The sequence below is a fragment of the Muscardinus avellanarius genome (genome assembly GCF_963383645.1).
Source record: "Muscardinus avellanarius genome assembly, chromosome: 5".
NCBI lineage: Eukaryota > Metazoa > Chordata > Mammalia > Rodentia > Gliridae > Muscardinus > Muscardinus avellanarius.
Genome location: NC_137790.1, coordinates 120,932,866 through 120,960,818, shown reverse-complemented (window position 1 = coordinate 120,960,818; position 27,953 = coordinate 120,932,866). Strand labels below are relative to the sequence as shown.

At 38.3% G+C, this 27,953-nt stretch overlaps 1 protein-coding gene across 1 annotated transcript in view; it reads right to left on the bottom strand.

Moving 5' to 3' along the window:
- Positions 1-27,953, bottom strand: part of LEKR1 (leucine, glutamate and lysine rich 1) — a gene marked incomplete at both ends in the record, with an annotated part of 152,594 nt that overhangs the window by 95,546 nt on the left and 29,095 nt on the right. The window contains one exon of the mRNA XM_080696591.1: positions 7,149-7,268. Coding sequence (XP_080552717.1) covers positions 7,149-7,268 — 120 coding nt within the window. The remainder of the gene's footprint in view (positions 1-7,148; positions 7,269-27,953) is intronic.

Sequence of the window (27,953 nt, the reverse complement as noted above, 5' to 3'; positions counted from 1 at the left end):
GCAATTAAAAGGGTGCATTCCCAACCTGACTTTCCCTTACTGAGATTCTCCCCACGTCCATAACTACTCCATGGCAATATTGACATCTGAAGTAGGACAGAAAGAAAATCAGAATACAAAGAGAATTTTTTAGACAATTAAGAGCTGAACTACCTTATTTTCAGTAGGAGCCCTCCCAGAACTTTAGAGGGAACCCAGAGTGAGAAGCTTTAAAACGTAAGCATCATTTGATTCACAAGACACCTGTCTGAACTGGTAACCTTAACTTTCTCTGTGAAACCTGAGGCAAGATACACAGCTGCTGAGAGGTGAGCGGTGCCAACAAGAGTAAGCAGATCAGAAAGGATTCTCCACTGACGCCCCACCGTGTTAATAACCTGGAAGTAGATATGAAGACCAAGGACTTCACAGAAAATAACTCGAATGCGTAGGGATTTGGAGTACTAGTAATTTACTAGTAATTCTTTTATGTAGAAAAACCCAAACAACAACAACACACACACACATATCAGAACTAATAAACAAGTTCATTGAGGTTACAGGGCACAAGATGCATAGGCAAAATACAATTTTATTTCTGCATATTAGCAATAACCAAAATAAAACTAGGAAAATAGCCTCAATCATAAAATATAAAAAGAATAAAACACAAATTTAATAAAAGAAGTGAAAGAAAACAAAAGATCTTCATGGAAAGACATAACGTGTTCATTAACTAAAATATTCATATTTTTAAGATGGTAATTCTCCGCAACTTGATTATAGATTCAACACTATCCCTATAAAATCCAGCCGCAAGCTTTGCAGAAATTGACATACTAATGCTAAAATGCATATGGAAATGCAAGAGGCCAGAATAGCCAAAACAATCTTGAAAACAAAAAAGAAAGCCAGAGGACTTGCATCTTGATTTCAAAATTTACTAAAAACTATAGTATTCAGAGAATGCAATGCTGACACAGAAAAGACATAGATTTATGGAACAAAAATTTCATATAGCATTTAGAAATAATCCTTTATATTCATGGTGAATTAGTTTTGGTAAAGGTGTCAAGGCATCTCAATAAGAAAAGAATAGAAAGAATAGTCTTGTGTGTGTGTGTGTGTGTGTGTGTGTGTGTGTGTGTGTGTGGTACTGGGGGTAGAACCCAGGGGCATTCTACCTCTGAGAGACACTTCCAGCCCTATTTTTTGTTCTTTATTTTGAAACAGGGTCTCACTGAGTTGCAGAGGGCCTAAGTAGCTGAGGCTGGCCTTGAACCAAGATCCTCCTGTCTCAGCCTCCCAAATGCTGGGATTATAAACGTGCATTACCATAGAATAGTCTTTTCAACAAATATTGCTAGAAAAAATAAATATTCACATAAAAAAGATCAATTTAGATTCTTTCCTCACCTCATAAATAAAAATAAGCTCAAATGGATCATAGATCTAAATGTAAGAGCTAAAACAATAAAACTTCTAGGAGAAACTACAGGACAAATCTTTGTGAATTTGGCTTAGGCAGTTCTTAAATATATCACTAAAGTACAATCTACAAAAGAAAACATAAATTATATTTCATCAAAAATAACAATTTTTGCTGGGCGTGGTGGTGCGCGCTTGTAATCCCAGCATTCTGGAGGCGGAGACCTGAGGATCGCGGTTCCCACACAGCCTCAGCTACTTAGCGAGGCTTTTTGCAACTCAGTGAGCCCCTGTTTCAAAAATAAAAAGACTAAAAACTAGGGCTGGGGGTGTAGCTCAGAGGTACAGTGCATCCCTGGATTCCATCCCCTGTACTGCAATTAAAAAAAAAAAAAACTTTTGATTTTCAGGATATATCATTAAGAAAATGAAAAGATAAGTCACAGGTTAGGAGAAACTATTTGCAAGTCATATTTCATATGGAGGATTTTACCAAAAATAAAGTATTTTTATAATCCCCATCATAAGAAAACAAATTAATCCCAGGAGTGGTGGCATATGCTTGTAATCCCCACGCTTGGGAGACTGAGACAGGAGGATCACGCAGGTTCAAAGCCAGTCTCAGCTACTTTGTGAGGCTCTCAGCAACTTAGTGAGACCCTGTTTCCAAATAAAATATAAAATAGGTCTGGGATTATGGCCCAGAGGTAGAACGCCCCTGGATTCCACCCTCACTACCACCCAAAAATAAATAAATAAATAAAACTAATTAAAACAAAGAAAACAAAGTAATTAAAACAATGGGCAAATGATTTAAGTAGATATTCCATAATATAAAATGCACAAATGCTTAGTAAGCATGTGAAACAATGCCCACTGTCATTAGTCATTTAGAAAACATAAATCAAAGCCACAGTGAGACACTATTTCACACTCAGTAGAAAGGCTATAATCAAAAAGGCAGATAAGAAGCTGGGTGTGGTGAAGCACGCTTGTAATCCCCCCCCCCCCCCCCCCGTGCTTGGGAGGCTGAGACAGGAGGATCTCACAGGTTCGAAGCCAGCCTCAGCTACTTAGTGAGGCTCTCAGCAACTTAGTGAGACCCTGTTTCCAAATAAAATATAAAATAGGTCTGGGAGTATAGCCCGGAGATAGAAAGCCTCTGGGTTCCACCCCTAGTACCACTAAAACAACAACAACAACAAAAAAAAAAAACACAAAAAAAAACCCCCAAAAAGGCAGATAAGAGTTAGTGTCGATGAGAACCTGGAGAAACTAGAATCCTCATTCCTGGTGGGAATATAAATTGTACTTAGGTATTTACCCCAAAGAAATGAAAACATGTGAAAACAACCAAATGTCCATTAACTGGTAAACCAGTAAATGTGGTATATCAATACAATGGAATACTATTTGGCAACAAAAAGAAACAAAATGCTGATAAATGCTATAACATGGATAACCTTCAAAAACAAAATCGGTGAAAGAAGTCAGAAGTAAAAGACCACATGTGGTTTATTCTATATATCTGAAATGTCCAGAAAAATACAACGCTACAGAAACGGAAAGGTTAGTGGTTAGCTAGGACTGGAGGTAAGAATAGAGAATGATTGTGAATGGCACCAAGGTCTTTGGGGAGTGACTCAAATATTCTAATACTGGTCACAGTTGTACAATTCTGTAGGTTTATTAAAAATATTAAATTGTCCACTTAAAATGGGCAGATTTTGTGGGATGTAAATGACATCTCAATGAATCTATTTCTAAAAAGATATGGAGTTATAAAATCATGGGACCAAGCCTAGAAAACAAAATAAAACTAGAATATGGTTGAGGAAATGAGAAAACCAAACCTGGAAGTCTTAGTGTGACTAAGATTTGAAGTAAAAGTGAGAGAGCTGGGAGGAAAGGTCTCTGGAGTTGGCGTTGGACATTTAAGAGATGACCGAGTCTAGATTTCAAATAGAAAAGTCATTAAAGGCTAAGTACTTCATGCTTCAAATAACTTATGAAATAATCACAACAGGAGTCCTCTGAAAGTAAACACTACCAGAATATTGTGAATATGACCTAATTTGGAACATTGAGTCTTTATACAACTTTACAGGAAGTGCATTATATCTATATCCCATGTGTTTTAGCATATACTTTATAGGCCTTATAAGGTTAATTTTCATTTTCACAGTCCACTTATTCTGAGTAGTGAAGAGTGGATGTGCTAAGCCAGCCAAGGCACATGGCCACTGCTCCTGATTACTCCTTAAAAAAAATGCTGGAAATGATGTCAGGGACCACATACAGCACCGAGGCTGAATGATTAGGCCCAATTATAGTTAAGCAAGCGAGAGAACTCTACAAGAGCAATGTGACCCCAAAGCACAGATCCTGGATCTACTCAAGGTTCCCTTGGGCTCCATAAATAAAGACGATTAGACCTGAGTGGGAAGTTCATGCTTCTTTCCCAGGTTCAAAAGAGATTATAATAGCTCCTTTTCTTTATTAGGGGCAATCACTAAGCTTTATGTTCTAAACCAGTACGCCTGTTCCTATGCAATATATTCACCAGTAAAAGTATAAATAAAACCAGTGAATGACTTGCATTCTTTACCAAAAACTTTAATTTGTAGTAAATGTCTAGTTAGATGATTACTCCAGTTGTTTTTAGCATAGACTATTTTTTTTACATGTCAGATTCCAGACTCCTAATAATTTGTGCCTTTTTAGCTAAATTTTTTTTAAATCCACAGATCTACAGAAAACATATGAGTAAAATAAGCAGTTAAAAGTATAACTTGGAGGCAGGCGTGGTGGCACGCACTTGTAAACCCAGCATTTGGGAGGCTGAGACTGGAGGATCATGGTTTGCAGACAGCCCCAGCTACTTAGGCCCTTTGCAACTCAGTGAAATCCTGTTTCAGAATAAAAAATAGGGTTGGGGGTGTAGCTCAGAGGTAGAATGTCCCTGGGTTCCATCCCCAGTGCTAAAAAAAAAAAGTGTAATTTGGAGTTGGGTGTGGTGGTGGTACTGTAATCCCAATATTTGAGAGGTTAAGACAGAGGTATACAGATTCAAACCCAACCTCAGCAACACAGCAAGGCTCTCTGCAACTTGATGAGACATTGTTTCCAAATAAAAAATAAAATAGGAAGCCAGGCATGGTGGCACACTGCACACTTGTAATCTCAACTTTTGGGAGGCTGAGACAGGAGGATCCAGGTTTGCAGACAGCCTCAGCTACTTAGTGAGGCCCTTTGCAACTCATGAGACCCTGTTTCAAAATAAAGAATAAAAAAGTTGGACTGGGGGTATAGCTAGGAGGTAGAATGCCCCAGGGTTCCATCCCCAGTACCTCAATCAATCAATCAATCAATCAATCAATCAATCACATAGGGAGCCAGGCGTGGTGGCACATACTTGTAATCCTAGCATTCAGGAGGCTGAGACCAGAGGATCACGGTTTGCGGAAATCCTCAGCTACTTAGAGAAGCCCTTCACAACTCAGTAAGACCCTATTTCAAAAATTAAAAGACTAGGCTGGATGTGATGGCGCACACTTCAAATACCGGCATTTGGGAGGCTGAGACAGGAGGATCATGGTTCACAGACAACCTCAGCTACTTAAGCCCTTTGTAACCCAGTGAGACCCTATTTCTTTTTCTTTTTCTTTTTTGTGTTACTGGGGTTCCTAGAAGCCCTTCTACCTCCGGGGTACACCCCCAGACCTATTTTATATTTTTATTTCGAAACAGGGTCTCTTAAGCCAGCACAGCTGGCTTTGAACCTGCGCGATCCTCCTGGTGCGACCCTATTTCAAAAACAAAGAATAAAAACTAGGCTGGGGGTGTAGCTTGGAGGTACAATGCCCTTGGGTTCCATCCCCAGTACTGTAATAAATAAATAAGATAAAATAGGGATGGGGTGTTGCCCAAAGTAGAATGCCCCTGGGTTCAATCTCCAGCTCACTCACGCATGCATACATGCATGTATGCACACACACATACACGCATACACACACACACACACACACACACACACACACACACACACACAGTATAACCTGGATCCAGAAGCAGTGTAGCAGTGTGATTATATATCTGCAATCCCAGAGTTTGGAAGGCTGAGAGAGGAGGACTGCTAAGTTCAAGACCAGCCTCTGAAACTTAGCAAGACCCTCAACAACTTAGCAAGACTTTGTTTCAAAATAAAAAATAATATAGGGCTATGGGTGTTTTTCAGAGGTAGAATGGCCCTGAGTTCAATCACTCATACCAAAAAATTATTTGTTTTAAAAAGGCTGGGGTGTAGCTCAGAGGCATAATGCCCCTGGCATTATGTCACCAGCACCAGAAAAACAGGTATAACTTGGATTGGGGATGTAGCTCAGTAGTAGAGCACTTGCCTAGTATGAAACCCTGGGCCAAAGTTATTGTAGAAGACAAGAATGACTATTAATGAAAATAGGAGACTGGAGGCCACCTGATAGTACCCTGCTGCTTTACTAGCAGATTTTCTGAGGCGAATCGCAGGTTCAGAGTCTCAGCAGCATAGTGAGACTATCAGTAACCTATGGAGACCTTGTTTCCAAACCAAATGTAAAAATGGACTGGAGGTGTGGCTCATAAGTAGCGTGCCCTAGCCCCAGTATCACAAAAAATTTAAAAAGAAAAGGACAGAAATGATTCCGAAGGACAAAACTGGTTATCTGTTTAGTGAGTAGATTTAATTCATTCATTCAAGTTTATTTATTGAGCAACAGTTATGTGCAAAGCATTTATGAAAGTGGGTTATCACCAGATAATGCACACACTCAAAAATTACACACTCAAAAATCACTAGCACAGGGAAATTTTAAATGTTCATGGTGATAATCTGTATATTTAAAACAAAAACCTAAGCCCGTGGTGGCATACACTGGTAATCAGAACTTGGGAGGCTGAGACAGGAGTGAGGTTCGCGGACAGCCTCAGCTACTTAGTGAGGCCTTCTGCAACTTAGTGAGGCCCTGTTTCAAAATAAAGAATAAAAAATAGGTCTGGATGTGTAGCTTGGAGGTAGAATGCCCCTGAGTTCCATCTCTAGTACTGAAAAAGAAATACCCAGCATGCTTTGTAGTTATCCTGAATCTGTATTTACCATGTTTTCACTTCCTAAACTTTTTTTTTTTTTCACTACTGGGAACAAATCTAGGGCCTTGCATGTGTTAGGCAAGCACTGTACCAATATATTCCACGTTATCTTTATAAAATTGAAAAATGTACTCCCTAGTTTTTTTTTTTAGTGTACTAGGTTTCATCCTTAGGCATTATAAACCCTCCAAATATTGCATAAAAGCAGAATTAACACCAATATTAGAAAATTTTAATTTGAGAGAGGATGTATAATATTATCATTTAGAAAATTTCCCAATTTTAATTTGTATCACTAAACCATTACTCAGGAAATCAAATACACCAGGAAATACTGAGAAGAAAATGAACGAGCTAATATGGTTTTATTTTAAATGTCACTACAAAATAAGAACAAAACAATAAGTTAATAAAACATGATGTTTGCCCAATTTAAATTTATTAGTAAAACTATTTAGTTGATATGTTTACAAAAAAGTAAAACTATTTTGCAATTTTCTCAATCATACCATATGTAACAGAAATCACATTTTAATAATGTATTTCAATGTTTATGACTTAATACTAAATATTTTCAATTTTCATAATTTTCTATTCTTCACAGATAATCATACCTGAAGACTTGTGATTGTCTATGTTTAAGATTTAACTCTTGTTGTAAATGACTCAATTCATTCTGTACTCTCTGAAATTCATTTTGTTGACTTTTAAACAGCCTGCTTGTATCTCGAATTCTAAAAATATAAACAGCATACATTATGAGCTTAAATGTTCCTTAATGAATAAAAATTTTAAATTAAAATGTAAATATATTTTAATTATACTACTTATTTAGAAATAAGTAGAAAACTATGAATCCTTATATAGACTATACAAATATATAGAAAAACATGAAGAGAAATCCACCAAACAGCCACCATTCCCCCTGGGGAGGAGAGTGGGGCTCAGGTGGGGAAAAGAAAGAACACGTAGGGAACACATAACTTTTACTCTATATTCTCTTGTACAATAACTGTGTGTACACAAATAGTAATTAAAATACAAACATATCTTAATTTAGTTTTTACTAAAGTACTATGTACATATAATTTAAAATGTCAAATATTACTGAAAAGATTATAATAAAATAGTAATCACTGGATTTACCCAATTTCTACTACCAAAAACAGTTAACTACTTTCCATTTTTTCTGTTTCTTTCTGTATTTACTTCCATATTACTAAATAACATAGTTAAGCCAGGCGTGGTGGCGCACACTTGTAACCCTGCGCTTGGGAGGCAGACACAGGAGGATCGCGCAGGTTCGAAGCCAGCCGCGCGCGCTGGCTTAGGAGACCCTGTTTCCAAATAAAAAGGTAAAAATAGGTCTGGGAGTGTATCACGGAGGTAGAAGGGCTTCCAGGAACCCCAGTACCACTAAAAAAATAAAAATAAAAAATAACATAGTTATACTGCTATTTCTTAATATTTCACTCTAGATATAATCTAATACATTAAAAATCAGTTATGATCTGGTTCTGCTACATATAACTAATACTTAAACATGATCACACTCACTCAGTGCCAGTACAGTGCTGACGTGATGACTTTGTTATTTTATAATTCTATCAGGACGCTGAGACCCTCCCAACTCTCTGGTCTACCTTTTTTTTTTTTTTTTTTTTTTTTTTTTGGCGGTACTGGGGTTCCTGGAAGCCCTTCTACCTCTGGGCTACACTCCCAGACCTATTTTTTATATTTTTATTTGGAAACAGGGTCTCTTAGGCCAGCAAGGCTGGCTGGCTTCGAACCTGTGCCATCTTCCTGTCTCCGCCCCCCAAGCGCAGGGATTACGCAAGTATGCGCCACCACGCCCAGTTCTAGTCTACCATCTTTGGTGTATGTACTTTAATCTTAACAGTCCTAATACTGGCAGAAGCCTCAACTCTTAAGTTCTCATTCTACCCTAGCAAGAAGCAGAAAAATAATGGCCCACTTCACACCTCCTAGGTCAGTCTCCTTCAAAGCACCACTAAACACTTCTGTTGAAGTTAGACATGTAGCCACACCTAGCTGCAAGTGAAGCTAGGAGATGTAGTTCTTGAACTTAGAAGATTAACCCCAGGTATAATCACAGCTCCGTTACTAAGATGGAAGGGAAAACAGATGCTGGGTTAGGCAACTCAGAAAAACTGATTTCCTACACACAGCTACACGCCTGCATCTGTGCCCCTATCCTTGTCCTCATCTTCCTCCTCCTCATCTAGCTAAACCAACCATTTCTATTACATTACAATCAGTGTTTACATTATTCTTCACTGGTGAAACGCACATTATGTCATTTTCATGTAAAACATTTTGCTATCCCTAGAAAGAAAAAGGCTCCTCTTCCTCCCCTGGTTTTCTGTGCACCTATCAGGGATTCTTCTTAAAGTGTTAACATTGGCAGAAACTGGGTATCTGTGAACTCTCTTTACAGTTTTTGCAATTTTTATAAGTATAAAATTATTACAAAATGAAAAGTTATAAGAAGAATTACTTGTACATATACAATGAGTAATTTGTACATGTCAAAAGTACCTATAGTACACATTCTGGTATAAAAGAGTGAGTTTATTTTAACTTGTTTTTGAAGCAAAAATAAAAGGATCTCCAAGGCCAGCATATACCCATACCAGTATTACAGTATTAGATCCCTGAGCAGTGTTAAAGGAACAGTAAAATAAATATGGTTCTATGGAATGTTATACACACACACACACACTGAATAGAACATACCTATAATTCCAGTATTTAGGAAGCTGAGACAGGAGGATTGTGGGTTAGATGCCAATGATGGTAATTTAGTGAAACACTGTCTCAAATAAAATAAAATTAAATATTAAGAACCGCAGATATAGCTCAGTGATAGAACATCAAGTTCTATCTCTAGTATAATAAATAAATAAATAAATTAATTAATTAATTAATTAAATAAAGTGGATTCCTGTGTCCTGGCCTGGAAAAAATGTCGAGACTTATTACGGAGGAGGTTAAAAAAAAAAAAACCAAGCAAGCTATAACTTAAAAGAGCAATAAATACAACATGAAAGCTTGTATTTTCATGATAGTGTTTTATATATATTTGTGTGTACATATGTGTATATATGTGTATATATCCATACATATGTATGTATGTGTGTATATATTTAAGTCTTTAAAAAAGAATGGGGCCAGGTGTGGTGGCTCACGCTTGTAATCCCTGCGCTTGGGAGGCGGAGACAGGAAGATCGTGCAGGTTCAAAGCCAGCCTGGCTGGCTTAAGAGACCCTGTTTCCAAATAAAAAATATAAAATAGGTCTGGGAGTGTAGCTCGGAGGTAGGAGGGTTCCATCCCCAGTACTGTGTAAACACACACACACACACACACACACACACACACACACACACACACACACACACACACACACACACACACACACACACACACACACACCAAAAAAAAAAAAAACCTATTAAGATTCACTCAGAGCCGGGTATGGTGGCACACAGCTATAATCTCAGTACTCGAGAAGCTGAGACAGGAGGATTGCAGATCTGAGGCCAACCTCAGCAACTTAGTGAGGCTCTTAGCAACTCAGCCAAATCCTGTTTCCAAATAAAATATAATATTGGACTGGGATGTAGCTCAAAAGTAGAATGCGTCTGGGTTTGATTCCCAGCACCACAAGAAAAAAAAAAAGAAAAAGAAAAAGAAAAGAAAGAAAAAAATCACTCAGAAAAGAATAAAGAATTCTGTGTTTTTATTAAACATTTTTGTTTTTGTAATTTAAAAAACATGCATATGAATGTTGTATCTAAATAATATCTCAAGCCCTCTGACTGCTTTGGCTATGGGAGTATACTTCCTTCCTTCAAATAAAGAGCAAATATAGTTAAAAACCACATGCTTAGAAAGCATGAATATCACTTTTACTGTATCTATTATATCCACTTTACAAAATAAACGATTCACATAATAATACCACACAGTATGTACTGTGAGAACACACAGCTTTTTCGAGCAGTCATAATTCTGCACCGGTTTGAACACTGTGTTGATGTAAGGACATGATGCTGCCCAGTCAGAGAGTGTTCCTGAAGGCAGTGGAGACTAACAGCATGTACTAGTGGAGAGTCCTGTACTGGGAGTTAGATGACCTGTATTATAAGCCTCTTGCCAATGCAACCCTGAGAACAAGCACATTTATTACCCTTATCTATTTCCCAGTTTTTCTTAGTCAACTTCATTAAAATGGATTATGTGAGAATCAGTGAGTTGTAAAAAAAAATGAGGGAAAAGTATTATAGTCCCTTCTTGGTTATTTTCACTTTGATTATATTAACATTACTCATAATGAAACCATTCTAAAGGGAAATACTTAAAAACTCCCTTTTAACTTATATCATCTACTCTATGATCAAATACATTAGAAAACACAAGAAAAGCTAGGTGTGGTGGGCATGTCTTTAATCTCAGTACTTGGGAGCAAAAACAGAAAGATCACAGGTTAGAGGTAAGCATCAACAATTTAGCAAGACTGTTTCAAAATAAAGCTCTGGGGTAGAATGCCCCTTCCTTCAGTCTCCAGTACAAAAAAGAAAAGAAAACACAAGAAAGGTGATCACACCACTGGGGATTTTATCACCTGTAATCTACATTCTTTTTTGTCAATTTCTTCAGTCTAAAGGTTAACCTATTTTTAGTCTTTCCCTCAGACTGGTTTTGCAGCAATCAAACATGACAGAAGTTCAGAGTCTGAAAAAGTGAAGTGGAGGATTTTCAGGATTATCTCCTACCAAGGTCTCACAGGCAAAGGCATCCAAGCATCGAGGGGGAAATCAGCACCAAAAGAAATCAATCAAAACAAGCTGGTACTTCACTTCTTGGAAAACAAATTTCAGAAACTGATACATATCTGCCAATTATGGGAAGTAGCTTCTGTAACTGCTCCTTTTGGAATTAACCACTACCTACATGCAATCAGAAAATTAAATTACTTTCCAAGAAAGTAAGAAAGGGGGGTAGGAAGTCCAAGTATGGATAGAGAAATTGCTTAGGATTCAATAAAACCAGAAGGAACTCTTATTTTGCAGAGCAGACATAACCACTTTGTGAAACCCTACAGAGAGAAACCAAGCCACTTTACCTATTATCAGAAGCTATGGCAACTTCAAAAATGTCAACAGGTGAAGGCACTGCACCAAAAATGTCACTGACATACATATACATATGTATATATACATATGATATGATAGTAACAATACCTAAAACAAAATTATTTATAATTACAAAACTTAATTTTCTGTTTTGTGGTATTCTACTGCTTTTATATAGAAAATTAACATAGCATTCATTAAATCTTCCTACAAAGTTCTTAGTTTCTAAACTATATCCTCTGTTACGGTAGTTTTATTTTTATACCAGGGTCATTCTCCTGTACATTATTAATGAGAGAAAGTACCCAAAAAAGTAGGCGGAAAGTACTTTGTACTGGACCGACTCAATTTTTTGGTGGTACTAGGGATTGAGCACAAGGGAATTTTACCTCTGATCTACACCCTTAGCCTTGTTTTATTTTTTAATTTGAAACATCATCTCACTAAGTTGCAGAGGACCTCACTAATTGCTGACGCTAGCCACAAAACTACAATCCTCCTGTCTCAGTCTTCCAAGTACTGGGATTACCAGTATGCACCACCATGCCCAGCTTCAATATTGCTTTTTAAATTAATTTCACTTAATTAAGCTCATTTGAGTTTTATTCAGTCTTTGATTATTCACTTATTTTCCTATGGTCTCTTTATTATTCAGATAGTATATTAAAATATACTTTACTTGTGCATTTCTGCCTATACAAGGTTTTTACCCCATTATGATGTATAAATACAATGCGTTAATAAAAAATTAATTTAAAAATATATATACTTTCTTTCTCTGATTAAATATAATATCCTTTAGTTTTACTAATGCAGAAACAAGTTAAAAGTCTTAACCCTGACTTAATAAAAAGCTAAACACATAATTCTATATTGTAGGGCTAATATATAATTTCACAGAAATGGAGGCAAGAGCCGGGCGTGGTGGCGCACGCTTGTAATCCCCGCGCTTGGAAGGCGGAGACAGGAGGATCGCGCAGGTTCGAAGCCAGCCGCGGGTGCTGGCTTAGGAGACCCTGTTTCCAAATTTAAAAAAATGTAAAAATACATCTGGGAGTGTAGCCCGGAGGTAGAAGGGCTTCCAGGAACCCCAGTACCACCAAAAAAAAAAAAAAGAAAAGAAAAAAGAAATGGAGGCAAGATATTTTACTATATTTTTCTTAAAGAAAATGGAAGACAATCTGGAAGAACACAGAAAACTATCTTTTTGAAGCACTTTTTATAAAATCACATTGTTTATATGAAACCTTGTTTTAACTACTGCTACCATTATTTTAGAAGACAGCCCTCCATATCTGCAGACTGGGAATTTGCAAATTCAATCAACCTCAGATTGAAAGTTTTTTGGGGAAAAATATATCTGAACCAAATATGTATATACATTTTTCTTGTTGTTATTTCCTAAACAATATAGTAGAACTATTCACATAGCATTTACATTATAAGTAATCTAAGGAGGATTTAAAGAAGATAATGGGAGATATGTAGGTTATATGCAAATACGATGTCATTTTATATAAGGAACTTGAGGATCCAAATATTTGATAAGCTCTGAGGTAAGAGGGCTAGAACAAGTTCCCATGAATACTGAAGGATGACTGTCCTCTTAGTAAAATCACACTACTTATTCTTTGATACAAGGATTTACGCTTCTTACTTCTGTTCTAGTGACGCAGTATTGCTGTGCTGATAAATTCTGGAGGATGGAAAAGCAGATAATGCCTTTGGGTATTCTTTTTTATGTAGTACATCCCTGGGTTTAATCAAAAAGACAAAAAAATAAACAAACTTCTTCTCTAATCTCAATAAGATATTCCTCATTTCAATATAGTCCTCCTCAGCTTGGTCTTTACTATCCACATTTCTGTCAGCACTGAAACCCTACCTTTCATCCAATCTCTAAGACATTCTAAACTTCCCTGGCTTCCTTATCTTCTTCCACCTAAGGATCTCCCTTCGGATCCCCCTCCTTTGTCTTCCTATCTTCCTTACTTGTCTTTTCTCAGGCACCTTCTTAGGGAACATGCTGACCGGTATCTTCCCCAACCTGGGACTGAAGAAGCAGTTCTACACCCTGCAGTCAAGGCCCTTAAGCCAGGGGATCAAGTCCTCCTCAAGTCGCTTCAACCAAAACATCTCCAACCACGGTAGACTGGGCCCTTCACAGTGAACTTCACCACACCTACCGCAGCCAAACTACTGGGGGACCCCAACTGGCATCATCTTACCCGTCTAAAAAGGGCTCCGCTGCAACAGTCCCAGGACAAATTCTCTTGCATGGTATTGGGAGCTACTAAGCTTCGTTTTTCTCGGCATAACTCTCTTTGATGTTTATATTTTAGCAGGTCCACTTGTTTACATACTACGGTGCTTTCCCTCTTCGGATGCCAAACTGCCTAAGTATGAAACCTCTGAAATCCATTACTGATGCTCCTGACTCAGTAACATGTGCTCGTTTGACCAGACGGACCCATACTCACTCACTGCTGAAAAGGATGGTGTGTGGTCCTCTCAGGGAGTTGCTGCTATTAATGACTCTGGTCTAATAAAAACCTGCTAAAGGGGCTTAGGATTCATTTCCTCAGGGAAATGCTGCTATTTGTATTAATAGATCTAGTGACAATCTACCTCATATCTAAAAGGGCTCCTGCCCAGCCTGGGATCTGCTCTCACGATTTTCTTTTTCTTTAATAGAACCTTGCCTGTTAAAAGTCTCCTCAAACCACATCACCGAGCTGTCCAGGGTAACCTCCAACTCTCGCTGTGGCCACACCCACCTGCCCCCTTCTGGTGGACTCCAACCTCTCCCGGCCAAGGGGCCACCCTTACGACGCCCCTTCACAGCAGGAAGTAGCTCAAGTTGAGTCTTCGCCCCTATCACCAAAAGGCCGGGATGACAGGTCTGGGTCCCCTGTGGGTGCAGGGGGAGGAGTTGGAAGCCCAGAGTTAGGAAGAGCCCGGCCTCCCAGGAAGTACCCCACAGAACGCAGCGTTCCCACGGGGGAAACTCCTCCCCTCCTTAAACAGAAGGGTCGGGAAGAAAGAAAATGCCAAATCCTTCTTGGAATTTAATGCCAGGGCTACTTAGGCCAAAGGAAATGTTGGAACCATCACCACATATTTAGGGATTTGTGATTAGCAACAGCCCCACTACTGGCACCTACTTCCTGCCTTCGTCCATTTTCTGTTGCTGTAAGTGAATACCAAAGGCTGGGTAACTTATAAAGAGCCAAAGTTAATTCTGGAGGATAGGAAAAGGCCTCTTTCTGGTGGAAACTCACTGCAGAATCCTGAGGTAGCACCTGGCATCACATGACAAGTGGAGGACATACAAGAGACAGAGCCAGACTGGCCCTTGTAATAGATCCGCTCTCCAGATCATCTACTAACCCACCGATCTACTAACGGATTGATCCATTTAGGAGGGCAGAGCCTTCCTGACATACTCGCCTCTTAAAGGTCCCACCTGGTTCTACCTCTTAATGCCTCACCATAGGGATCAAATTTCAATAAGAGTTTTGGTGGAGATGGTCAACCCACAGCAGAAAGTATGAAAAAAAAAATCAGCACATCTGAAACACAACATGAAAGACCATTTACTAATAAACCACAAAATCACTCGTAATCATAGATGTTGCTTTATACACTCATCTATGCATACATTTGTTTTCTGTGAAAATTTTCAAAAAAAATGATATATGTGTTTCTAGTGATAATGCAGAGAACTTTAAGATGTTTAAAGAATCATTAAAATTTAAGATTTCCTTTTTTGATTTTGAAACAATAGTAACTGGTTCAATAAAAGAAAAAAAAGAAAATACAACCACTCCCTATCACTATTTTTTACGTTCAGATAAATTGTAATTACATTAGGGGAAAAGAAGAAAAGTAAAAATTATTCACTCAGCCAAGTGTAGTGGCACACGCTTGTAATCCCAGTACTGAGAAGGCTAAGACAGGAGGGTCGCAGTTTACGGCCAGCCTCAGCTACTTAGTGAGGCTCCCCACATCTTGGCGAGAACCTGTTTTAAAATAAAAAATAAAAAATAGGGCTGAGGATGTAGCTAGGAGGCAGAATTCAATCTCCAGTACCACACACAAAAAAATTATTCACTCAAAAATAGGCATTACATGCCCACCATGTACATGATACCATACCAACTACAAGTAAGAATTCAGAAGCAACAGAATGGTACCTGCCCTCAAGTTGCTCATGGAGAAGCAGGGGAGAGAGTAAAAAGAGAGATTATAGCATGATTAAGATGGCAAAGACAGAGGGGAGTAACCAGTGGCTGTCTTGTGTGTCCTGAAATATGCAAAAAAGTTCCTAATTAAAAATGTCTCTGTGCTGGGCGTGGTGGTGCATGCCCTATTTTTTATTCTTCATTTTGAAACCAGGTCTCACTGAGTTGCAGAGGGCCTTACTAAGTAGCTGAGGCTGTCCGTGAACTGCAATCCGGTCTCAGCTTCCTGAATACTGGGATTACAAGCGTGTGCCACCATGCCCGGCTCCCCAGCTCCGTGGTCAAATGCCCCTGGGTTCCATCCCCAGACCCGAAAAAAAAAAGGTCTCTGCTTGCATCACAAATGGTACTGAAACCAAGAAGAGAGGAGCCAGGTGTGGTGAGCACTCTTGTTATCCCTGCACTTAGGAGGCTGAGACAGTAGGATCACACAGATTCCAAGCCAGCCTCAGTTATTGAGTGAGGCTCTCAACAACTTAGTGAGACCCTATTTCCAAAAAAGTATAAAATAGGTCTGAGAGTATAGCCTGGAGGTAGAAAAGTGCCTGGGTTCCACCCCCAGTACAGAAGAAGAAGAAGAAGGAGGAGGAGGAGGAGGAGGAGGAGGAGGAGGAGGAGAGGAGGAGGAGGATGATGGAGGAGGAGGAAGATGGAGGAGGAGGAGGAGGAGAAGAAGAGTAAAAAGAGAGGAGATGAGAGGATATTGCTTACAGATAACAGGAAAGAAAAGAAAGTTTGCTAGAAAAGTTTCATTTTCTTCTCAAAATATTTAATAATTAAGAAAAACATGAATTATTATAGCTACTTCCAAATGTTAAAAACAAGTTCTAGGAGAGTTGCAAATAAAAACTCATGACACCAAAAGTAACTCGGCAAGGCAATTTACTTCTGCATAGAAGGGGGCAAATGCCACCGTGAAGCCAGCACCACGCACCGCGTGGCAGTCCACGCAGCCATTTATCCCCCCAACACTTAGGCCACTGTGTCATCCCCATCGGCTGGAGTAAGACCTCAAAGTCTAATCCAGTTGGCTAGTTACCACTGCGCAGAACTTTTTTTTGTTTGTTTTGTTTTTTAACAGGAGGAACCATGAGCCAGTACATCCAGGACTGAACATACAGACAGGAGTGGCAAGGTTACAAACGTGAACACCTACGGACGCTCTCCTGTCTCTACATGATCTTGAAACGTTGACAGAAAAGGCTGCTTTTCTTTCTTACACAAATCAAAGATCAAATTGTTTCATTAATACTTTAGTGACATTTAAAAATACCCAAAGAATCATTCAACAAGACAGTAATAGTCTTCCTTTCCCCATTCAAAAAACAGGAATATGGAAAAGAAATATCCCAAATCCAAATTATTACCTGGGATATTCTGAAGAAAATATTCAACTATAAATTACTTAATCATATAAAAATAAAAGTCAGAATACTTTTATACCAAAACCCCTATCTTATTTTCTGGACAGTTTTCCTGTTATCAGTGTTTTTACTAAGTATTTTATAATTCACATCCTATAACCTTACATTGGAAGTTTCATGCCTACTGGCAATGCCATTAGGAAATGCAATATGATCTGAGGAGGGTTTAAAGTATATATGGGTTATATGTAAAACAACTAAATAATAGCACTATCATCAAATAATAGTACTATGGTCTCAAGTTAATTTTAAGTAAATGCTTATAAGGCTCACAAAAACCATCTTAGCTCTGGGGTTGACTGACAGTTACATGAAAGGTTATGACAAACAGAACCCAGGAAGAGCTGCTGTGAAGATCTGCCTGGGTGCTGCTACGCACGGCCCCTTGCGTGTGCCTCGTTTAGAAAGTCACAAACTGGGCCTTCAACATGTTCTATTTGGCTTGCAGAGTAGATTTATTTTAAATGAGCACCAGCATTTAGACTTTGAGAGAGTTCTACATAAAGACCCAGATTCTCTGCTTCTCCTTAAAAATCAAGTAATTCAGAAACAATGGGACCACATGCTTCTCCACAATAAACAAACATTTAAAACAACCTCATGGAGCCGCCGCCTCCCCAAATGAGCACGCACTGCTCCGTTGACTGTAGTTCCCACCTCGCCCGTTTCTCTCGCTTATTCTGAATGCCGTGCAGGCATTTGTGTTTGCCATGCCAGCTAACTCTAAAATTTACTGGCTGAATTTTAGATGTTTTAATAATCTATTTAGATGCCATCTGAAACACTGTTTCTGTGAAAATTACAAAGAATGGCTGCCTGCCATTCATTGAAGGAATTCTTTGTAAACTAATTCTGTTTTTTGCACATTTAAAATATAGAAAAAAGAGACAGAAAATGGTTAAAATCATAGGAAAATTTCCTGTATTTATATTGACAGCCACCAATGTACTATAACTTGAAAGCAAAAAAGAAACAATGACCGCTCAAAATTGCAGCTTCTGCCCCACCGGCGGCAGTTCCTCTCTCAAGGTTGGCAAAAAGAGGTCTTTTCTGCCTCCTTCTCCATTATACAGGAAGACAATAAAAGCAGCAGCAACATGGTCCAGATTCAAGTATGCAAAAATCCATGTGCAACATGCTCTGTGGATTCTTTCTCATTTAAACCTTTTGAGGAATCCTAGCTCTAGCTTCTCAATTTCCTTTGGTTCCAGTCAAGGGATTTTGCTTGGTTTTTAGCAGTTTCCTTGCCATAACAAATGCTTTAGTAAACATTTTTAACCCTGTTTCAGTATTGTCCAAGTGTATTCTACACCAGTAAGTTCCCCACCACACCCTAGAAATGGCTTCACAATAAATTAAAATTGAAGTAACAGGTTTCTTACTGTGAGACTTCACTGAGCTTTTACTACATGCAATTGTCTGTCTGTCTGGTATTATGCAAGTGCTACTGACTGAGTGACTTCTAAATAAGAGAAATCTGTCATATATCTAGGGGCTACAGTCCTCTTGCCTTTTTTTTTTTTTTTTTTTTTTTTTTTTTTTGCGGTACTGAGGATGGAACCCAGGGGCACTGTGCCTTCTAGCTACACCCCCAGCCCCTATTTTTTAGTCTTTTTTTGTTTTTGAAACGGTCTTCATGGAGTTGCGAAGGGCCTCACTAAGTAGCTAAAGCTGTCTGCAAACCTCTAGTCTCCACCTCCCAAATGCTGGGATTGCAAGCATGCACCACCATGCCCAGCTTCTCTTGCCTTCTATATTTTTCTCTCTCTTTCCCTCTCCTCCTGTTATTAAGACTGATCCTGGCTTCATCCCTGAGTTCAACAGACGTGTCCAGTTCTCTACACCAATGCATTCTTGCTGTTGATTATTTTGATATAATTAGGCTTATATTGTGGTTTCTTATAACCTTGTCTTCTACTGGAAACTTCACTTGACTAGATCCCTAATATTCCCTTTTCAAGCCAGGACCATAATCCTGCAACTCAGTGTTTCTGATTTGTCATTGACTGAGTGACTAGACTTTTGGATTCTCCAACATGGGCCCTGCCATCTGTTGGTACACCTATTGACCTTTTCATGTTGACCACTCAACTAGATGCATCTAACTTCGTGGAAATTTGAGGGGTGTTGGGGTGGGTAGGAGATTATATCTGTATAGTACTGGTGGCTATAATTTCAAAGACTGAAGCTATTTTCCTCAGTACTTGTCCTAGCCAATGGTTGGATATGATGCCAGGTTCTGGCATTTCAAGTAAATTATATATTTGTAATAAGAAATTAAGACATTTTCTGGAGCTGGGCACATTCTTGTAATCCCAGCATTCGGGAGGCTGAGACCAGAGGATTGTGGTTTGTGGATAGCCTCAGCTACTAAGCGAGGCCCTTCACACCTGAGTGAGAGCTTGTTTCAAAAATAGAAAGAATAAAAAAAAAAAAATAGGGCTGGGGATGTCGCTCAGAGGTAGAATGCCCCTGGGTTCTATTCTGTGTGCCTCAAAAAAAGAAAAATGAAAAAAGAAAAAAGAAGTAGGAGAAGGAGGAGGAGGAGGAGGAGGAGAAGGAATAATAATAATTAAGACATGTTCTGGTTGAGTTTTGGGATGTGCCAAGTTTAACCAATTCTAACTGCCCTTCCCCCCCCATTTGCCTGAAAAATAAAATTCTATATTATAATTTGATGGATTCGAATATAGTAACAAGGAATTTCTGATATCTAGAACAAAAAATTAGGCTGAAGTTTGTTTGCATTATTTGGGATGAAAACAGTAATATAATTTCTGCTTATAAACCTCAGAAAAATACTTAATATACACTATTTTAGAAATAATTAAAAATTACAACACTAGGTTTAAGAGGGTCTTAAAACAAATCCACAAAATGTTAACTTTTCCTGGTTTTATTAATTCCATGAACTTAAATGAATTAAGATTGAGGCATAAAATATCTTACCATTTAGATACTTTCTGATTCAGATCGCTCTTGGCAAATAATTCTGAATTTTGAGGTTATGATATTCTATATAGGGTTGGTCAATTATAACTACTCAAACTTCATCTCTTTTCATTTTGGCATTTAAATAAATCAGTTACTTCAACAAGTTACTTTATACATTGATGTTTTACTGATATTTAAATGTTTATCTATTTTTTATTTGTGTGTGTGTGTGTGTGTGTGTGTGTGTGTGTGTTAGTTACTGTAGTTTGAACTCAGGGATATTCTATATCTGACTACACCCTGGCCTTTTTTCTTTTTTTTCTTTTTTTTCTTTTTTATTGGTGCACTGTATTCATACATCACAATGGGATAAAAAGAAACTTTTTTTTTTGGTGGTACTGGGGTTCCTGGAAGCCCTTCTACCTCCGGGCTACACTCCCACGGGCTACACTCCCAGACCTATTTTTTAACTTTATGTGTAAACAGGGTCTCTTAAACCAGCGAGGCTGGCTCCGAACCAGCGCGATCCTCCTGTCTCTGCCTCCCAAGCGCAGGGATTACAGGCGTGTGCCACCACGTCCGGCAGTAAAAAGAAACTTTTGTAGACATACATGCACACATCGCCCAGTTAGCCCCTACCCGATTCCCACCCCGTTCCCTCCCCATCCCTCCTTCCCATGCTTGGCTTAGTGGTTGACATCTAGTATTATAGCAATTTATCCAAAATTAACAATGATAATCTCACAGAACAGTTTCATTTGTCTGATACCAAGCTTTTGATGACTTAAAGATAACATTTCAATATTTCTTTTTGCTTTCTTTCTTACCAGAGAATATTCTTTTTTTTTTAGGTGAAACTATCATTTATATATTTATTTTTCAAAAAAAATCTATCCTAATATGGAATATGGACTCTAGATACCCAAAACAATCTTGAAAAAGAACAAAACTAGAAGATGTATATTTTATAATTTCAAACCATATAAAGCTACAATAATTGAAACAGTGTAGTACTATTACAAAGGCAGATATATAAACGATTGGAGTTAAATAAAAGCCTAGAGATAAATTCTTCCATATATTGTCAAGTTATTTTTGACAAGGTTTCCACAAACATTTGGTGGAGGAAATAATAATCTTTTGAATAAATATTGTTGAAAAATAATAATTACATAAAAAAGAATAAAATTGGACCCTTACCCTAACACCATATACAAATATTAACTCAAAATAGATAAAAGACCTAAATATAAATCTTAAGACTATAAACTTTTAGAAGAAAATCTGGGTCATTAAACCTCACAATATTGAAATTGGCAGTGATTTCTTGGATATGATTTCAATGGCACAGGCAACAGAAGGGTAAACAAACTCCCTAAAAAATAAAGAAAATATTGTATATCCAAAGACAATGTAAACAGAGGTAAAAGTTACTGATAGAATGGGATAAAATATTTCCAAATGCTATATCTGAAGGTATATTAATATTCCAACTAGAAATCCTTAAAATTAGCAACAATAAAAGCAAACAATACAATTTAGAGATAGGTAAAAGACTAACATAAATAATGAATCTCCACAGATAACCAGTCTTAGTTGTCTATTGGATGGAAAATCTTATTTCTCTGGTTCTGGTGTGTGTGTTACCTAATTCTTCTTTGTAGTTAATCTCTTTGAGTATTTTCTCTAGCGCTGGTTTTGAAGACATAAATTCCTTCAGTTTCTGTTTGTCATGGAAGCTTCTTATTTCCCCATCTAATCTGATAGATAGTTTTGCTGGGTAGGAAATTTTTGGCTGGAAGTTGTTTTCTTTCAGAGTTTGGAATATGTTACTCCAAGCCCTTCTGGCTCTCATGACTTGGTTTGGGAAGTCTGGAGTGATTCTAATTGGTTTGCCTCTGAATGTCACTTGGCCCTTTGTTTTTGTTGCCTTTAAGATTCTCTGCTTGGCTTCCACATTGGTCATTTTGACAATTATGTGGCGTGGGGATCCTCTTCTCTGATCCTGTCTAAAGGGAGTTCTATAAGTTTCCTGGATCTGTGTATCGACCTGTTGCTCTATGTTTGGAAAATTTTCTGCTATTACTTCTTTGAAGAGATTGTTGATCCCTTTGGTTTCACCTTCTTTTCCCTCCCCTATTCCAATTATTCTTAGGTTAGCTCTCTTAAAATGGGCCCATATTTCTTCAATGTCAGATTCCTGCTGTCGGATTTTTTTTTCTTATTTAGAAACTATGTGTTCATTTTTGGAATGATCATCTTCTAAGAGCGAAATTCTATTCTCCATGTGGTCTAATTGGTTGTTTGTACTTTGAACTGAGAACTTTACTTCATTAATTACATCCTTTATCTCTTTTTGGCTCTCTCTGAATTCTTTTAAAAACACCTCTATTATTTCTACAGTTATTTTCCTGATTTGATCGTCTAGAAATCTCTGAATTTCTATTTTATCAGGTTCTGAAGTTGTGGGGTTGTGGACATTCATTGCTCCATTGTTATTCCTCTTTCCCATGATTTCGGAAGTTTGTGTCTTCTCTAGGTTCTTCCCTTGGGTCACTAAGACTTCACTTAAGGTGCTCTGGATCTCAGTCCCCACTACTCCTTCATTAGGTTGTATCGCAGAGTCTCAGACCCAGAGAGTCAAACGAGGCTGCTTTAGACGGTGGGGGGTGTCAAGTTGGGCATTCTCCTATGGTGTGATATCTCTGCCACCACCACTCCCCCACTGGGTCAAGTCCCTGGGAGTGCAGTACTGGGATTTCTCCTCTAGGGACCGCAATTTGACTTACTGTTGATGAGTGCGCTGATGGAGCTGTAGTGGACTTGGTGAATTCGCCGCTGCCACGCCCTCGGCCGTGAGGCTGGCTTATTTCTTCTCTGGTTTTGAGCTCTGCTCTGAGTCCCTGCAGGGTGTGCTGAGCCCAGCCACTGGGAGCTTTAGATGCTCCCTGTGCCGAAAAATCTGCTGAATCCCGCCTGGCTGTTCCGCAGTGGCTCACCTCGGCTTGCTGTCCGCCGCTCCTCTGTGGAGCCTGGTGGGCTGTTGAGTGCATTGGTCTGGTGCTGTCCAGTGAACTCGCCGCTGCTGCCGGCAGTAAGGCACTGCTGCCGTGTCCTCGGGCGTGAGACCGGCGTATCTCCTCTGTGGCTCTGAGCTCTGTTCTGAGTCCCCCTCCTCTCTGGGGCCTGGTGCTGCCAAGAAAGATGGCGCCCGCCGCTCCGCGCCGCGGCTCTGGCCGCAGCAAGCACTGCAGTCTGGTTTCTTTCTGGTGTCTCATTTTTCCAGCCCTCTTTTTCTCTGTCCCTTGTAATTACATTTTTTGTTTCTCTGCTGATGGTGTTTTCTGACTATGAAAGGCACTGATTTTGTAGTAATAGAGATTGGTTGTTAGCGGGGACATAAGCCCCGCTTTTCTTCGTCGCCATCTTCCCGGAAGTCTCATCTTTTTTCTTAATTTCTTATTTTGAAACAGGGTTTCACTAAGCTATGGAGAGCTTCACAAGGTTGCCATTGTGAACGTGAGGTCTTCTGGTCTCAGCCTCCCATAAGCATGCATCACTGCACCCAGCTTTTAAAATCTTATTTTTAAAAAATTATACTTTTCAACAGATAAGAAAACATTTACACCAACGATAACAAAATTAAGCTCTATGGAACATTTATGAAGTGCCACTATGTTAATCATTTACATTAACTCCAATATTTAAACATGGCATTCCTATTAGCTGGATCCATTATCATCCCCGTTTGACAGATGAGGGAATGGAGAGGTGGAGAAGTAAGTGAGCCAGCTGGAGAAACGAGGCCACACACAAGTGGCCAAGCTGGATTTGAACCCGGCAGCCGAACTCTGACCCTGCTACTAATGTGTGGCTGGCCTGTGCTTCACTCTGATTCCATCTTGGATTATTTCTTTGCATATAATTTTAAAAGATGGATTTTTATTTATATACTGCCTTTTGACTTCTGCCTGGTCAAACAGATATCTAAGAGGCATTGACAGGAATCGAGGAGTAGGCAATATCATCAGCAAGAAAAGGAAGCAAGCAGCAGCAAAACTCACAAATGTTATGGGCATGAAGGAAAGCTATGCAGAAGACTAACTTTGAACAAATTCTCAAATACATGTTTTTAAAAATTTCTTCAAAGGGTTCACAGAAGGAGAATTCAGTGGTAATTCTAAGGAACATTTTCTTTCATGGGCATAAGAGGTTTTCAGATCAACTCCAGTTAGCCTCTGTCTTTCAGCACGGTAAGGATTTGGCATGTTTCTCCCTTCCTCCTGAGAGAAGAATCCAAATGCTTGCCAGACCACTTAATATTCTAGCTTCCACAGCAAATTGCTTTCATCTCCTGCCTTTAAACTGACTTCAAATTTAGGCAAAAGAGAAAGGCATTAAGGGAAAGAGGAAGCAGGAGGATATTCCTGGTCTTTTGGTGTTTTTTTTTTTATTACAACAAACAAAAAATGCATAAATTATATAAACCATAACTTTCCTAGTATAATTCTTGCTACTGATCCTAAAAGCTTTCTAGTTGTAGTCTTCACTACAATGAAATAAAACAATATTGTAACATATATACAGTACTAAATGCTTGCCTTCTAACTCAGTGACCATTATGGGCTTTAATTCAGTAGTCATCTTTTTTCCTTCTAAAACAGAATATGAAATGGAGAAAATTATAACCTATTCTCCTAGATACAATAAGCAAATAAATGTCTAGCCAAAGAAAACAAGATTATTAATAAAGAAGTCTATAATTTGTCAATTGCCATAAAATAAACTTTAGAAATAAGAGCTATAAGCTGGGCATGGTGAGACACACTTGTAATCCCAGTACTTGAGGCTGAGACAAGAGGATCGTTGGTTTGAGACCAGCCTCAGCAACTTAGTGAGACTCTCGACAACTTAGTGAGACCCTGTTTCAAAATAAAGAATAAAAACCAGGGCTGGAGGTGTAGCTCAGAGGTAGAATGTTCCTGGGTTCCATCCCCAGGACCACTAAAAATATAAAAAGGGAAAAAATTTTTAAAAATTAAAAAAGAAAAAAGAGCTATAAGGCAGGTTATTTAAAGTTAATTCTTCAAAGGCATAAACACTGTTTCGTTTTCCAGCTCACATTCTAGGACAAGCTTGTGTTTGGAATGTGACGCTAGTGAGAAAAACATAAGAACACCCAACAGAGTAAGAGTCTGATGCAGAATAATAACAAATACTCCAAGACAATGCTGCTGTTTAACAGACAACTTAAAAATAATGATGAGCTAAAACCAAAATGTCAGGGAACAAGAAACCAAGGTAACTGAAAAGCACAGGAGAACATAGCACACTCAACTAGCTAGCATTTTCTTCAGCTTAGCAGCCCTCCAAATTTCCTGGCCAATTCTAACTAGGCATTTTCCACTCTCTTATTTCTATGTTTTTTGTGCTTCTGCAAAATTTTCTGGCTCAGAAGGAAGTCATTAAGTTCACTTCATAAAATTATTTATTTTGCAAAAACAAACTTTTTAAGAAAAGGTTAAGGAAAATGTAACTGCAAAAATATTGTGAATTTAGCACCTGTTCTTTTAGTGGGCAGTTATTTCACTTCCAGCTTAAGCTCAAGTCTAAAACATATTCTGTTGTCAAGATCTGTCATAAACCGAACCGTACCTTCCAACTGTACATTTCTTTTAAAAAAAAAATATTGACCAACTTCTTTGTTTTACTTTTTTTGTATTACTCCAACTCAGTTTTCCCCACTCCACCCAAACCTTCTTTAACCACCTCTTATGCAACTACATTCAATTGGTTAGTTTCACTAGACACAGAAAAATGCTACAATAACTGGGAACATATTAGAATTACATATTGAAAATTGGGACATCCTTTCCATCTGCTATCATAATGTTCCCTGTGCCATGATTTTATGTGCATATTAGTGATAGAATAATGGACTGAACAATTCTCTTGAGCTTGATAAAATAATAAGAATGATATAAAACATATAGATGAATGTTCAAATACAAATAGATGAATAGTCAAATGTCTTTCTGAAGAGATGCCATCTGGAAAACATTAGAAAATTATGAATAATTCATGAATAAATAAATGAACAAATTAGTTAATCTAAACCTTCACAGAATTCTTCAAATGGCAAGGGAAGGTACAGAAAGATTACCCCTCATCCCAGGACCTTAATACATAATTCTGTTCCAGGTAAATTTGTTTAATTTCTTATACATAAAATGATTCAAAAGTAGATCAACTATTGGGCTAAAATTCATGACTATATGAGCCCATGTTTATTCTCTCCTGAGCAACTATCAGGGGACATTTGCCAATATGTACATAGGAATGTGTAAGTTAATTATTCAAGTATTTTTCAGTGAAGAATTCACAATTCAAAGCACCAAACTGATAGGCACACAAGACATCAAAACCCATTTCATTACTTATGAACATGTTTCTAAATATGGAGTCATGATCTCTGAAAGAAAAACAATCTACTATTTTACTAATATAAAATCTGTGGCAAATACTACTTATGAAAATAAATGTGGTTTCTTTACTCTTGTGCCATGTACAGTATGTCTTTTGAACACAAAAGATATGAAGAAAAAAATTAATGTGTTTTAAGCTTTTCTACATAAATGTGGCTGTAACAATATAGTTACTACAAAGGGGAAATTTTGTTTCTTCCTCTGAGTTTGATTAAGTACAAGCTAATCCCATATTTAAATATCGTTTCCCTTTTTCCCTGTTTCCTCATCTTATCCAACTGCCACTGCGTGCAAGCAAAGTGCTAATAAATCATTTTGCATTCCTTCTGTTTCTCTGATTCTTTCTGAGCTGAGACATAGGCCTTCTACAGGGTGTCTGAGGGCTGGCAGCAGGCAAAACACACTCCTCCTCTGCTAAGGGCAGCAATGACAACCCAGGAGTAAGCGCACACAGGTGACAAAACTCACATCCATTAATAGGAACATGGAATGCAAATTCCAGAAAATTATTATGATTCAATCTTTTAAATTATAGTTGGATGATTTGCTTTCCAATGTCATTGACATTCATCTGGAACCACATACAAGCAAAGCAAGAAATATCTCCAAATACAGCTCCTTAAGCATTTATCTGAGTACAAATATTAGAGGATTCAGCATAAGTGAGGCTGCCCGCTGAGAAAAGAAACTGAAATGCCAGGAGGCACATTAAAAGCCAGTGTAAATGATGCGATTCATGGCACAGAGCCATGTATAGGCAAACATGCATTGAGTATTAATAGAAAAAGAGGTGGCAGCAAAAGAAACACTGTTTCCATTTCTCCTTCCTTTATGCGGAAATCACGTAAAAAACAAAATAATGGATAAGCTTGAGCACCTTCCAGGAGGTATATAAACAATCCTATGTTATGTAGGATGGTAAGAGCAACATGAAACATGGTATGAAAATTTTGGCTTCATTTCTTATGTGTCAATCATTCAGCAAATTGGTAAACACGTACCAAGTGCCTACCACCAGGCTGGGTCCTGTAGGAAATAGCAGGGGAAGGATATAAAGTTCTGTTCTTAAAAGATTCTGACATATTAAAAAGTGAAGCCATGCCGGGCGTGGTGACACATGCTTGTAAATCCCAGCATTTGGGAGGCTGAGACAGGAGGACAGCAGTTTGCAGATG